Source organism: Solea senegalensis, linkage group LG12 (assembly GCF_019176455.1).
Source record: "Solea senegalensis isolate Sse05_10M linkage group LG12, IFAPA_SoseM_1, whole genome shotgun sequence".
In the NCBI taxonomy this organism is placed as follows: Eukaryota; Metazoa; Chordata; class Actinopteri; order Pleuronectiformes; family Soleidae; genus Solea; species Solea senegalensis.
The window spans coordinates 16,764,412-16,780,550 of NC_058032.1; the positions used below are offsets into that span (position 1 = coordinate 16,764,412).

General features: G+C 44.2%; 1 protein-coding gene across 1 annotated transcript in view; it reads right to left on the reverse strand.

The window, feature by feature from the left end:
• The window catches only part of efnb1 (ephrin-B1), a 58,459-nt gene extending 51,020 nt beyond the window's left edge, over positions 1 to 7,439 (reverse strand). The window contains exon 1 of the mRNA XM_044040048.1: positions 6,445 to 7,439. Within this exon, the coding sequence (XP_043895983.1) occupies positions 6,445 to 6,560 (116 nt within the window). The 5' untranslated portion in view covers positions 6,561 to 7,439. The remainder of the gene's footprint in view (positions 1 to 6,444) is intronic.
• Between the last annotated feature and the right edge of the window lie 8,700 nt (positions 7,440 to 16,139).

The following is a 16,139-nucleotide window of genomic DNA, read 5'->3' on the forward strand; positions in this document are numbered from 1 at the left end:
TTGTTCTTGCTTTCCTTCTTTTATTCTTTCTGTTTATTTTCCATCTCTAAAAAAAAAAAGTCGTCTGTACTTGCATCATGGTTTACAGAGCAGGCTCAGTTTCTCAGTAAAACCACAACAGGACTCCTAGTCCTGTCCTATTCATTTTGTTGTCATTATTTGTTGAGATCCGTCATCCCCTTCCCCAAAGTCTTGGCATGCTAAATTCAAACTTTCCCACAAAAGTCTTTGGAGTGCCACAAACCAGGGGGAAACAGATCCCTCGCCGCCTGTATGCCGGTGACAACTCATGACGTCTTAAAGGACTGGTAGTGCAGCTGGCTGTTAAGGTTGCCTGCACGCTGTTTGGGCCTGGAGACTGACGAGGGCTGCCTCTGCAGCACAGAGGGGTTCTCTGAGAAAGAGTTAAGTCTATATGGTCCGTCCGGAGGAGGAGGTTACGAGTTCCCGAGTTGGAGCCGTGGGGGTAATGGTTTTAGAGATGGCTGTCACACAGATCCGTTCCACTGTCCAACACCGCCGCTGATCTCCACCAATCCAAGTCTGCTTGCTTTTCAGTCGCTCAACTTCTCTCTCCCTGTCCCCCTTTCTTCTTTTCTCCTTCTCTTTTCCCTTCGCACTGACACATGGAAGTAATCTGGAAGCTCTATGCAGGACTGAAAGGATGTGCGGTTGAGCCCAGGGCCGCGTTTCAACGCTCTACATTAGCTTCCTTTCCTCTCCTGTTTAATCCCCTTATTTTCAACTGCTCTTATGTAAAAGAACTAAAATGGCAAACAAAAGGCAGACTTTGCCCATTCAACTTTTCCCCACTTCCTGTAACTCGGCATCCCGACGTTTTCTCTGGATTCGGCTAAAGCGCAGTCGAGGCGGGCGGCGTGTGGAAATCTTAAGGGAAGGTTTCCAGCACCAGCGAAGGCTGCGTCTCTGCTTGGCAGAGCTGGAGCTGATGGGAACTTCCTGGTTGGAGCCTGCCAGGCCTGCGTCTAATGAAGCCCGCTCACTAACTGCCTGTGAGGCAGCCACTGTTCAGCCACTCCACGCTCGTTCACCACTCGGCCCTCGACACTTTCACAGGGGCACACTGGCACGCTCCAAACACTTCCTTAATGCTGCTCTGTGGCTGAACAAAGAACAATAGCACACCGACATGCACTCTCAAGCACTCATTCACTCCCATAAGCCTATACTTGTCCCTTTCACATGAGCTTTAATGTCCTTTAACTGCAGCAAAAAGAGAAACTAAGTTCAAAAAAAAAAAAACAGTACTATTTTTCAAATTGGTCCAGATACAGAAGACATTTTTAATACTTGTTTTTGGTTTGGTCTCTTTAGGTCTAAAGTTACTGTATAGTCTTCAAATATGTTGACTAATACAAAGTTTCGGCAGTTTGTCATATTTTAATGACTCACCACAGACAAACTAATCCTATGTCTGTCACGCCTATGTGAGTGTCTAGTAACTCCAAACTCTGGTTGTCAAGATCACTCGACTATTCTATGGATCTCGAGGATCGTTCATTTATTTATTTATTTTTTTTATTCGTTTTTGATAATTAGGTGGATTGTTTATAAGAATTACATGCCTCATACTACAAATACTCCATAACACAAACTCATGGTTTTGTAAGATACCCTCACATTTAAATAGTTTTTTTGTTTGATTAATTACAAGCAATGAAATAAGTGTAAACAATATGAGACAATAAAAAAAATCTATTCTACTCTTTGGGTTTCTGTTTTATTTGTCGGGTAATTCATTTCCTTTTAAACAAAACAAACTGGTTACTCTCTGATAACGTTTAAGAAACTATAATATATCACAATATACACTGAAAGGGTGGCAATATAAAATATACCATGATTTTTTGAAGTTGCTGTTTTTTTGTTTTAATACAAATAGTTAAACAGTTAACTTGTTTTCACAAATCTCTGTACGTACAAGTGGTTCAATACATGTGTGTGACTGTAAATGCCTTTTAAGGAAACTGAACTGGAACTCGGGGTCGGGACCATTCTGGATGTCATGCAGCAAACATTTTAAATAATGCTAAAAATTAGTTGCAAGCCGAGGAATGAAGCTCGAAATTCATGAGCATCGCTGGTTAGACATAAAAACGAATGCAACAATAACACACAAAAGGGAAACAATGATCAGTTTTCAGTGATGTGGCAGCCAAACCACCAGCAGATAAAGTGAGTCCATCTGGAGTAAGAAAAAAACCATGATGGAAAAACAAAAATGTTTCCCCGAAATACCCTACAGCTCTGCAGCCCCTTCTCTGAGCCCAGGTGCCTCAGAAAGATAACCAAACCAAGAATCTGTTGTTACCGCTGAAACAACAGTCATGTAGGCACAGAAATGCACACACACACACACACACACACACATAAAAGCAAATGCAGCTGTCCTTATACACAGAGACACAGAGAGCCCTCTGGAGCACCACGGGCCAGTTACTTTCCAGAAGCATTTCTTGTTGGTTAGCCCTCGCTCTTTCTCTCTGAGTGGGGCTCCGGCTCTAAGTCCTCTCTGTGTGTAATGAGATCTGTATCAGAGGGAAACATGATCAGAGTCTGAAGGGGAGAGAAAGGGGGGAATCGGGGAGGCAAGGAAAGAGAAGGTGTATATTGCAGTGGGGTAAAAGGGGGGGTGGCGGGGTAGGCGGCAGAGCGTGGGGTAAGGGAAGAGACAAAAAACGGGCCTCTGACCCTCTCAGCAGTGACTAGCACGGGGGAGCATTCGGTGGAGTCGTTGTGAGGAGCCAAATCCTGTTTACAGTCTCACCTGGCTCTCGCTCGACAGGTTGTGGCAGTTTCAAGTTTTGCAGTTGCAGTTTGTTTTTCTAACCTCTGCCTGAAATGAGTTTATTTGAGCGTCAGCATTATGGCTCTTTTGTAAATGTCACTTTGCAGGAGTCGACGTTTTCCCAGGGTTCGTGTTTGCTTTGATAACAGCAGCTTCTGAGAGCGAAGACACCGAAGGAGTTTCTGTTTTTCCTCTTTTCTTCATTTTGCCCTTTAATTATACTGACACAAAAACCTAACGATGAAAACAAAACCTACATTTTAATGAGGCCGTCTGTGTACCTGCTCTTTTAATAGCAGACAAATAAAACAATGTTGCTTTTAGTTAAATGGTGTTTAAAAATAAACGTGGCACCCCCATTATCTTAAAAGTTAAGGGTTGCTTTTTTTTTTTCTCCTTAAAATAACGTGACAGAAATGTGTTTTTCTATTCTGCCAAAAACCGCGGTGTTAATCAAAACCAGAGTAATCATCAAACTCACTGAGCCTTTAAACCATGCAAGCACATTATAAACCAAATCAGTCAAGTGTTACAACTGTGAGCCAGGCAGCTGAGGTCAACACAGAGGAAAATAAAATGACTAAGTAAAAGCCCGAAGCAACAGAAGCTGCAGTTGACTTTCATCAACACAAACACCTCTCTCGCGCTCTCTCTCTCTCTCTGTTTGGCTATTTTGTTGTTGTTTCACAGGCCTCAAAAAAAATATGTGTCAAAATATTTCCAGGATGGATGAAATGTGAGGGGTTCAATGTGAGTGCAGCAGACTTCTGCCCATGCCGTGCCTTCCCCTTGCTGTGTGTCAGAGTTTCAGAGGTGCCGCTGGGTTTTCCAGCTTGTTCTCTCATCGTCTTGTTTGTCTCCTGTGCCGCTGCACACAGGCTACAGGTCATGAGGTAAATATTAGCTAAGGATGCGCGGGACCCGCCCATGCCAACCTTGTCAGATTATTGTAAAATTGGCATCACTGCAGCATTCCTGAGCACACTGCGTGAGTGTACACTATGTATGCAGTATGTGCCTGAACACTGTCGTGCTGGCTCCAGCCAAACTGATGGAACGTGATCAGTCATAACAAAGTGACATTTTCTGGCATAATCCCACTCAGCTAAATGAGAGTTAATCCGATTTGCTCTGATCAAATGTTAGACGGTTCTTTACCGAGCGGGGACGCTCACACATCTATCGTCCTTCTGCACGGCTGCGCCACCCCCCACACACACACACACACACACACTCTCTCCTCCGACATTTCACTCATCCGGCCTCAAATTAAATATCAAAAAGGCCTCGTGCATCCTGAAGCGACGATGAAAAGCTAGGAATGCTGCTTCTTTTTTCCTTCTTCTCCTTCTTTTGCAGATGGCGTTAAAGCTGATGATGTATGTTGCCTGTTCAAGCATGCTGGGAGGAAATCAATTAAGCAAACCCCAGTTATTGATAACGCAGGAGCCGGAGTGATGGCATCTTCACATGGAAATCCATAACACGGGGAACACTCAGGGGGACCCGCACATAAAGCCTGCAAACACACACACACACAGAGGGGCCCAAACCTGCTGGTTTCCTACAGTTTGTCTCATAACTCATGGCCTGTGGGGAGGCGCTGGTATTGTTATATTTTGTGTGTATGTGGTACAGTAAGCAAGCAGAGGGCCAGATTAATTTATTAGCTCAGGCTGCAGTGCTCCCCAAAGTGGGAACAGGAACTAAGACATCGTAAATCTAGATAAGTCACAAGATAGTGTACTGCACATTTCTGTAGGTCTCTCTCCCTGCTCTCTCTGTTATCACAGTGGAGCAATATATATATATATATATAGACCAAAAAAAAAAAGAAAGATGGAGTTTAAGGCAACAACCAGGGAAGACAGATGTTGACTGCTGTAAAAATATTCCTTTTTTATTGCCTATCAGACACCGAAAAACAGGTTTGTCTTTTGTTATTGCAAAGCCTGCGCACAGCAAGATAATTGTCTATTGTTTTCTAAGCGCAGAGCAGCAGGATAATTAGGTTGAGAGCGAACACTTTGCAGAGTGCATTATTGTTCCACTGTGAACTTTATGAAATATTCGGCCGGCATGGGGATTTTTACAAGGAGCGAAGGGGAGGAACAGATGGAGAAATGATCTTTCAATCCCCCAAACCAGCGTGGTAAACTTCTTAGACATTCTCTGCAGGTGACATCATCAATCAATAACTCCTCCTCTTCTTTTCATTTGTCTTCTCATGTCTGCCACACAGTGTGGAGTTTTTTTGTGTGCAAGGATAATGCTGTCTGTGGATGTGTGTGTGAGTCTGCATGCTGACGCTCATTGTTCCACTACCTCTGCAGTCAAATAAAAGCTGATGGGCCGTAGTCTCACCATTAGGACCCCGGCCACACACACATGCACACGTATCTACCTACACTCCAGTGAACATGGTGGCAATATTCATACTCACTGGCTGCACAACGAGCTCCAATGACATCTGACATTTAGGGGATAAATCATGGATTCACTTGAATGAGTGAGTTCTAGTTATAAGCTGGTGGAGCTATACTCTCCATTTCCCCCCTCGCCCCTGGGAGCTCAAATGAAGGTCAGCTTCTCAGCTCCAACCACACAGAAACACTCCTCTCCGCTCTCTTTTTTAGTTTGTTTTTCCCTCATGTATGCTTTCCAACATCATGCAAATGTGGGAGTCAAGTCTAAGTGGGTGATAATTGTTACCAGAGAGTGTTTTATTATCAGCAGTCTGGGCTCACTCTGCTCTTTTTGATGGGAACAATATAACTGTTCAAAAAGATGCCCAGCTTCGGCTGCTTGCCTTTGACAAACTTTGATTTGATGTTGAGAAATTAGGGTTGGGTCATAGCCAGGGCAATTATGAAAATTTGAATCTTTTTTTCCTCCCCCAAGCTTTTGCTTCTCTGATGTGTGAAATCATCTTATCACGTGGTTTTTGATTTTTCTAAGGAGAAAGTGAAAAGAAACTTGGAGGGCTGGGAGCCAGTGTGGCCTGGCCCTCTGTGAGGCCAGACTCAGTCCATGTTATAGGACTGTGGAACACCCAGGTTTTTAGTGTGTGTGTTTTACATATATATATATATATACATATACATATACATATGTATATATATATGTATATATATGTATATATATTACCTGCCTTTTCGCTTTCATTCCTTATTCAGAAAATTACATCATGCACTGCACAAGGTAAATTTTGAGGAAGTGGACAAAGTCTGAAACACTCAAGATATGAAGCATCTAAGCTCTTCAGCCTGGTAATAGACAGGTGCATGAAACAGAGTCATAAATTGCGAGAACTAACCTTTTATTATAGTGGATTAGTTGTGGAATATTGTATATTGTGTAAGCCTGTGCCTGCTGTGTTTCTTTGGTGCTGGGAAATTCCCCCACTGAGAATTAAATCAGCACAAACCTCTGCGGCGCAGGAATAACAATTCAAACTAAAATAAATTGTGTTCTTTTTTAGATAATTGCCATATTTAACAGAACATTTAACTCAATTCGCACACAATGGCAACTTTTTCCCCCCAGTATTAATGTTAGTCCTCCATTACGCACGCACGCACACACTCGCCCAGCGCGTTTGGCATATGCTTGTATAAACGAAATACGAGACTTACTTGGGATTCTGTGAGCTCCAAATTATAGTCTCCAGCGTTTTCGCAGAAGGCAACGCGGACCTGCAGATTAAAATAAAGATCCAGAGGTAATACTTCCAACAAGCGGGTCCCGCCATTCTGCTAAATTGTACAGACACAGTGAGCCGAGAACTCTGAGCGAGAGTCGGACGGTGCGCGTGGCTGCCTTTATCTGTGGTTCGCCCGGTGGGAAGGTGAGAAACGATCAGTCGGGAGCATGTGAGGTCGATGTCAGATACATGTCCTTCTGTGCGACTTCTTCATAAAATGCTCCAAAGCAGCAGCGTGGTCTGTGGAGTGTGATGTGAGGGACAATCAGCCCCGGAGTGTCCTGGTTGACCTGTGGCTGCTGCTGCTGCTGCTGCTGCTGCGTCTCTCGACGATACGATCTGGTTGGTGTTTGTGGCAAAACAGATCTAACCAGTCATACAGTGTTCTTATGGAGAAGCGATGTGGTGGATGGTGATGCGGCTGAAGCGTCTTTGTCACAGCTCCCCCGCTGCTGCTGCTGCTGCTGCGTCTGTACCTGTCGCTGTTTCTACCCTACACATGACCACATCCATCCATCAGTCACAACTCCGCAGCACGCTGGGAATCTCGAGGTCCACTTCATTCCAGTGTAATCTTTCACTCCACCTCCACCTCCCGCTGTTGCTGCTGCTATTCTTCCCTTCTATTGTAAATATCCCTCGCGGCTCTCAGTGCGCCCCAGCAGGACAGCTTCTCTAGTCCAACTCGGAGCCCGGTGCGTAAATATGTATGTGTGAGTGTATATATACACACACGCACACACACACACACACCTTTGTCGCTGCACGAAGACAAAATACCAAAAAAAAAGTGCTGAGGGGAAATTTAGATCCTCTCAACAGCCTGATCCGTGGCTTTGAATCCGCTCGTCAACATTTCCACGCCGGTATATCTTTGTTTAGGCGTGTGAAGAACTCACGGCGCTCCGGTGCGTGAGGCAGCTTCAGCTCAACTGTAACCCGAGCTGAGCGCAGCGCAGGAGGGGGAACAGCCCACAGTGTGAGCCGCGGCCAATCACAGCGCTCTGTCCGAACTTGGAAGCAGGAAGCAAAAACATTTATGGGGACGTGGAGGGAAAGAGAGGGGGGGTGTTATTGGGTTGACCCCCACATCTCCACTCACACCACCACCGCCACTAACACCCCGAGCCCCGGCCATCGACCCAAATTGAAATGGACTTTGGAGTTAGGCCTATTCGTCATACTGAAAGCTTTTGGTGAGTGTGATAGGCTGCTGGAGTCAAAGTGCTTACAGAAGCAAAAAGTGTCCCCTTTAAAGTCCACAACCTAAATGTCCCAGCAGACCCTGAACTAAACAATTATGCCATAACATTTTTATAGTTTAGGCCAGTGGAAATCTGTCCAAAGGGGGTGATAATTACGTATGTGGTAGGTGGGATAATTGGATTTGTAATATTTTGGCTTTACAACTCTGCTACAATAATATTATATACACAGGTATATGGGCTATTCAAAAAGCCTTAAGGCTAACTGTATAGGATTACAGTACGTTATTTTAGTCCTTTCTTTTCCTTTTTTCTCACTGAAGGGTATGATGATTAATGGTCTCTTTGGATCTCTTCCTAGTCGTCCCCCTCCTGGCATAATGAACTGCATGAGAACTTAGTCTCCAGTGTCAATAGACAATAGATGGTCGGTATCCTATAGTCATTGGGCCATTCATTCTTTGAGGAAGAAACGCTTGACACATAATTGATCATGTCCATGTCTGTGCCCCCTTTGTGTGTGTGTGTCAGAGAGAGAGAGAGAGAGAGAGAGAGAGTGCTTCGCCCATAATTTCCTTGCATTTGTTCAATCAATGCCGCCCCCTATTGGTTGTGATGAAACCAACTCACATAATCTGAAAGGGGGGGATTTATTATAATTGGAAAAGGAGAGATAACAGACGTTTAAATACATGTCTTTTGGCTCCTGGAATTATTTTTATTACATCCTGTTGTGGGTTGACAGCGCATTAATCTTTGTGAAACAATGAGCTCAACATCAGCTTCACACCCAAATGATAATGCGCTCTAATTGCCCGAGAGTATTTACGTGTGAGTTATATATGTGTGTGTGTGTGTGTGTGTGTGTGTGTGATACCAGGGGCCACTGAGTGCCATAGCTGCTTCAGGAGCCTGGCTACAGACAGACAGACCATCAGAATGTTGCCGTAGTAACAGCAAACATAAGCCAGTTGCCACAGGGATGGTATGTTCCTTCTGATGGCCAAGATGTATGGGATACCTGATACCGTAACGGCCAATCAGAAGGTCACAGAGAGATACCTGATCTGCTGCGAGCCAATGAGACGCCTCCTGTGCACAAGTTTGACGGCTGCCACAGCTGTGGCCAAGGCTGACTGACCAATGTCTGCAGGACAATAATGGTGGACATACCAAGCTGTTGTTGTAAGCGAACGATCAAATCACGGTCTGGTATCAGCAGAATCAAAAACAACGTTAGTCAAATTGTATCAAATTATACAGGCACCTGCCTTGGGAAGCAATAAAGAAAACATACCGACAATAGATGCCTACAGAGAAAAAGCTCTTTATATACAGGACAAGAGGATTATATAGAGGATTTGTAGCAGATAATGGACTGTCCACATCACTTTACAGAAACATAACAACTTAAAGCTGCTGGGTGGTGGTATCTGTTGTTGTTGTTGTTATTATTATTAGTATGCTGCCTCCTTCAGTGGAAAACAGGCTCTGTCAAGCAACAATATTGGCACTTTTTTTTTTGCTTTTCCATTAGCGTTAGTACCTGGTACTTTTTTAGGTTCCAAGTGAGCTGAGCTGACGTTGACAGACTGCCGGCCACAGATTGGTCAGCGTGTCGGCACTGGAGTCATGAGCACGACGTCTGAAACAAGAATCAAAGCGAACAATGCTGAATTGTAGATCAATAAAAAAGACTTAAAAATCCTTGAAACATGCGCTAATCTGCAACATTTACCAAGGAAATGTCTAAACTCTCAATATTTAAAAGAGGAGTCTGGTGGATTTAGTGACAGCACTGCCGCCATCACGAGCATCACAACCCCATTCCGCTGCATTTCAGGTCAGTGACTGTGTCGGACGGAGTCTGTGCTCCCGTCATGCAGGAAGTACTGAACAATCCTGTGAACAAATCTTTTTAATAAACTGATTGTAATGATTCAGTTCAAACAAAAACAGCTGCTTTACATGTCAATAGTCACTAGTGTGTGTGTCACGTATAAAATGAAGTCACGGCAGTTTCATGCAGCCGTGCTATGATGACTCCGCCCACAGACGAGAGCCATGCTGAGGCGAGCCATGCTGGAACTGTATAGTGAAAAAGTGCCAGAAACTGTCGCACTCCTTCCTGTTTGCAGCTGCCTCACTTTGCCAGTCCAATGTCACCATTGCGATCGTTTGTCTTCACATTAAACAAATCGCTTCCTGTGTGCAGCGTGGGAATGTCGCCAGGCCACACAAGATCTAAACACTGTTTTACTGGGAAACGCAGAGGGAGCTGTGTGGAGCTGAGACACGTAATCGACATTGTGTGAACTAATTTGACAGTGGTTTGAATTTAATAGACATGTGTTTATATTTAAAAGTCATGCACTGGAGTTTTAAAGCGTCATGACATGGTGCAGTACATGGAAGGAGCACACATTCTTGTTCAGTCACGCACTCCGTGGAAGGCAAGGTGATATTTCCAACCCGTTCGAACAACTGCCCATGAAATAATGGCATTTCTGAGAAATGAGGTCATCATGGTAATCTGTATAGGTGGCTGATTAGTGCCTCTATAAATAGCTCCCATGTACTTTGATACTACAGACGCTCATTATTTGTTTACCAGATTTAATTATGACAGGAACGGCATCATGTGACATCTTCACTTTCTTGCTTTGTGAGGTTTTACGCTACACAGTCGTGCTGAGGGCTAAATGTTCTGCATGTCAACATGTTCACAGTGTGCTGATAAGCAGATATTATGTTTATAATGTACGCCAGGGCTGGGGAATCTCCAGCCCTCAACAAGAGAATTCAACTCCAATGGAAAAAACAATACAAAGAAATTCTCATGGCGTGCTATTTTATGATCAATACATCATCAACCTCAGCTGAGGTCATCCGCTTCTGAGCAGTGACTAGTAAAACACACTGGTGGTGATAGTGGTCGGTGACCTGATGAGACTTGTTAAGGATGAAGATTGATGGATCAGATGAGCCTGTGAAGACTTGGTGGCAGTGGTGGAGGATGAGTTGGCCAACAATGCATAGCAGACGAGACCAACTGATGCCAAACTGATTACAGCATTGACACCCCGGGACATGCTTGAGTATGAGAATTAAACTACCATCAAAGCATGAAAGAGAGCGCACTTCCTGCAGAACTAGAGCTTCATAAAATTAAACAGTAGACTACCCTATTCTTCAGGGTGGTCCCTCTAGCTGTGTGCCTTTAAACACAACTCTCACTTAGCAGTTGTATGTCATCACTGACAAGCATCATGGAGGCCGTAAAGAAAAAGAAGAGTAAATGAAGATCACATTTTCCAAAAGAAATGGCCCAACTTAAATTCGGGTTAGGCTAAGGTTAGGGGTTTGGTTAAAAGTAAAAGAAAAGTGCTTAGTTTGCAGGGACGTGCTCAGTGATGAAAAAGCCCCATGTTGAACATCATTACAGCTGGAAACTTGCAGCCACACTGGACGAGTTACAAGGACAAATGTGCATGTATAAAATTAATACTCTTTGGAGGAGCTTGTGTGCCCAACAACCAGCTTTCACAAGACCACATTCTGACAGAGACAATGTTGCACAGGCAAGTTTTGTGGTTAGTGATCTAATAGCGAAGAAGCTGAAACCTCAGAAGGAGAATATGTGAGGGAGCCTTGCTGTTTCTGCAGAGCCGATAGAACCGCATAAAATAAGATTTTGCAATGTCTGCAAACACTGTGCGTTTTCCTATTCAGTGGGAACAAAAGCTTGCTATGACATGCAAATATGATGGCAAGTACAACACTCCTCCAGGTATTTGGCAAGACGTTACATGACATAAACAGTAAACAAAGGGAGCTGTACATGTTTACTGTGCTGTTTAATGGGGAACCAAGTGATGTGCCTGACAATCTACAACATGAAACCACTGACCCGCAGAGTAAGGACAAGCTGCAAGCTAAGTAGAATAACCCCTCTCTGCTCCAGTTCTGTAAACTGTACGCTCATACTGAGGATTGTTTCCACTCTGTGGAAACATGCAATGGAGTTTACATCTCTGTCTGAGACAGACGTCTTCTGTGAGGAGCTTGTGACAAAACAGACTCATGGAAACACTCAGTTCCGATCACAACTGACTGACCCAAACCTGAAAAAACAGCTGCAGGTTGCATCATTTCCACCATCTGACGTTACAGTAAAGTTAATTCAACTACAAATGTACTATATGTATGAATATATACATATATCTATATATATATATAGATATATATATAAAGTGTGTGCACTGTATGTGTAGTAACAAGTGAATTTCCCTGGTGTAGGATTAATAGTCTAATCTAATCTTAATTGGCTTTAAACTAATTAGGCCAAATTGACTTATTTATTATTTAACTGAAATTGACTTCAAAGCGGTTGACATAAAAAATGTAACTCACAAGGAATGAGTATGTGAATTGAACATAAAAGTTTCTTACCCAAAGGACCAGTGTATCAGAATTCTAGACCACAGATAGTAACAAACGTGTGACTCACACCTCCCTTTACCAAGAGTGTCAGGCAATCACGGTGGCCTTTGGATGCGAGAAAGGACGTTGCTCTTCGTCGTTTAAGCCTCCACTTCAAAATGACAGAGTCTTTCTATGGCCCAAGATGATGACCTACGTAAAGTACAGCCCTTGCCTAAAGTACAAATAAAAGGCTTATTCAAAGGCTGTGAAAACCATCACAGCTCATTTTCATTTTAAGGCAGTTATACACTTTTACAAACAACTTATGGGTTTCAGTTTGTGCCAGTAAACCCTGCTAAATGTTACACACTTGACCTTTAACGCTCATAAAAAAAATGTTTGCAGTTTGTAGTACAGGGACTTACGCACACAGTCACAGACAAAGAGTTGCGCCACGCATCAAAATGTATCCCTCTTTATCCACGTTTTTATATTATAAATATATTATTTATCTATATAGGATCTATAATATATAATTTTTTATGCTCTAAAAATGACTGAATGTTTTTCTGTTGTTTCTTTTTTTTGTGGTCGTGGGGGGAGTGTATGAAATTCCTATCATCTGGTCCCGTCATGTTTTAGCTCCAGAATAAAGAATAGTGGTGCTGTAGCTTTTGTTTCCTTCTCAAAGAGGAACCATGGTGCTGACAACAAAGCTCCCTCCCAATGTGTTATTTACACTTCGCAAACACTGAAACCATGACATCATCATTCTGGGATGAAGCTGCCGTTAGTCTGCAGTCAGTCCAGCAGCCCTCGCAGTGAAAACGAATCACAGATAAAGTGACCTCTTCTTGTTTTTAATCTGCCCTTAATGAAGTCTGGCACGTTTCCCTCTTGGTGTGGCTCTGTGACATGGCCATGATCTCTGGGCCCGGCTGGAGATTGGTGGGCCACGGCCGGCCACGGTGGAGCTGTGGGAGATGTGGCCACAGTGAGGGGTTATAGATCCAGGTATGAGCGGAGCCCCACTGGCATGCATAGGGTCAAGTGGTTAACCCTCGTTATCTGGAGAGGACAAGGAACATGTGACTCAAATGTTCCAGCTGTAATCAATATTGAACAGCCATTAACCAGTGAGACAACAGATCCACACACACAAGCACTTAGCAGCACATGTTTCCCGTCCATGTCACGCACTGTAAAGTGTTCACTAGAAAAACACAAGGGCATAAACGCAAACAGCTCAGACTCAGTCCAAACACGGAGCCAACTGAAACAGTGGGAAAACTCTCTTAATGTAAACGGACTATTTTCAGAGGCAGACACGCGAAGAAGTTGTTGTTTGAGCTATTCATGCTGCTTTGATTTAAGTGTAACAGCAGCAAGGCCAAACACTCCAGCAGCCACATCCGGGGAATCATTTCCTGTTTGTGGCTGATTGCTGTCCAGACGTCTTCCTCCTCGTCCTCTGTGGGTGTGTGTGCGTGTGCGTGTGTGTGTACTCGTTCTGCTGCTGCATTCTACCGATGTCTCCTCATCCCTGCCATCATGACTGACAGGAAAGCACTGATTACAGACAAATAACAATCTGCGCTAAACATGTCCTAAATATAACATCACGGCAGGAGATGAACAAGCAAAACCTCCATTTCTCCCCTCTCCACTTCTCGCATATCAGTAATTAGGTCTGATAACGAGCGGAGACAATAGATGTTTCGTGTAACCATCTTTGTCTACATATAAACAACGGGGAATCTTGATACCAATCCTGATTAGAAGCTGTTGTGATCCTCCCATGTTCCACTCGCCGCAGCTCCCTGCTTTTCCAGTTCAGCCTCTCAGCCGAGATTAGAATTTGAAAAGAGAAATTGTACTTTGATGCTTAATATCAAAGAACTCAAATGCTGGAACAATTCCTGATGAAAACACGAACAGGAAGTTCGGTCACGCATGCACACAGACACACATACGTTATTAACTCACTGTGATTATTTGTTAGCGTAAACTGCATTTTGTGGACTCATAGCCCAGAGGGTTTAGAGAAGAGCTAAATGGATGGAGAAAATATGCCAAATGCTGGCTCGGGGGTGTGTGTTCTGTCTATTCTAATAGAATTACAAGCCTCTGATAGATGAGTCCTTTCTCTGAGGCTACTTGTCTGTCAAACATTAGGTCACAGTCAGCTTCCAAATTCAGGAGGGGGTGTGTGTGGGTAGAAAGGGGCTCAAGGCAAAGAGAAGAAAAAAAAATGTCTGGAGAGGTGCCTCAGTCTCTGGCAAAAAAGGAGGGCAACAAAAGTGAAAAAGGGTTAGGGAGAGAGGGAGGAATGGGTGAAAAAGAGAGGGTGAGAACTGGTGAAAGGAGAAGTGAAATGAGGGTGGGGGGTTAAAGAAAGAGGAGAGAGTGAGAAGGGTACAAAGGGGTGCATTTGAATCCACTCTAATCAAGGCCTGTGTGATGGACAGGACCTGCGGACGTGCCTTCTTTTCATTGTAGTGTGTGTGTGTGTGTGTGTGTGCGTACGGTGTGATGATGGGAGGGGCCAGGCCTCTAGTAGAGATGTCTACTGCCAGCAGCCTGAATAGGACAAAGACCTGAATAGAAACTTCAAAGCGACCTCTGTGAGCTCATTCCCCCCTTCTTCTTCTTCCCAGTCCCTTGGCTGTGTGATGGTCAACAAGCTCCTGCTCAAGTGGTGTGTGTGTGTGTGTGTGTGTGTGTGTGTGTGTGTGTGTGTGTGTGTGTGTGCACGACGTGTGTGATGGGTTTTTCTGACTGCTACATGCATTTCTTGGCAGCTATGCAGACAGTGTGGATTTTAAAGTGTGTCTGTCTGCCTGTGTGTATTTTCTGTCTTGTGTGAGGATGTGTGTGCTTGTGTGTGTGTGTGTGTGTGTGTGCGCGCGTGTTTTCTTTAAAGAGCAGACTGCAGGATGCAGATATAATTGGAGCAGAGGATCTGACTCATTGCTCTCCCCCCTCTGAACTGAGCACTGGCTCTCTTTTGGCAGAGCTCGAAATGAAACAAGTAGCCCACAGAGCTGACGTGTTGAAGAAATTATTGTTGCTAAATGATACAGAGGGATTTCGTTCTAATTTGATCCCAGCGTCCTCCGTGATTCTGGCCCGTGTTATGATCTTGTGGTGTGCACCATCTAATTCTATTTGGCTGTGGTGCAGGGCTTCTAATGATCTTCCTCTTATCAGCCCCCTCTCTTTCCTTCTACAGTAGATACTCCTCAGAGTGTCTCTTCCAGCAGAGCTAATAACCTCACACACACACACACACACACGTCTGTGACGACTGCAGCACAGAATCTTTCTGGGCCTCTGAGAATAACAGGAAGACCTGGGGTGATGGCCAGGGCACGCAGAAAGATAAGATTTGTGTGCGTGTGGCGCGGCCCATGATGTGTGTGTGTTGCATGCCTCACAAAGCTATCTGTCCAGTTGGAGCCCACTTGCAGCGAGTCAAGAGTCAGATCAGGCTCCAAAGCCCCTGGGATCAACGTGTCATTGTTGCCGCCTGGTGTCACTGACATGTCCTCAGTGACATCATCACCCAGGGACACTGAGCAGATGATTCATCTATCATCAGCGCTTAACTGAAGAGGCATTAGAATTCAGCCCTAATCAGAGAACAGACTGAAGTAGCCCCCAACCACCTCATCAGCGTTGCCTTTTTACAGGTGCAGTGTTGATGGCGTGGGCTGCAGCAGCTTTGATCATACGTTTATATTTTAAAGGCGACTACATGACTCCTGCATGCGGCTGATGAGAGCCATCCTCTGAATCTGCAGCCACGTCCACCTGCTCCGGATTGAACACCTTTGGATCAGTGTGACCTGGATGAATGAGAGTCTCCACATTCATCCTCTGAATGTGGCTTTATTTCAAATTTAGAGGTTGCCATTGTGTGTTTATGGGGAATAGGCTGGTATTTGAGTCACTGAAAATCACATTGAGATAACCTTATCTGCAGATAAAATGTTAT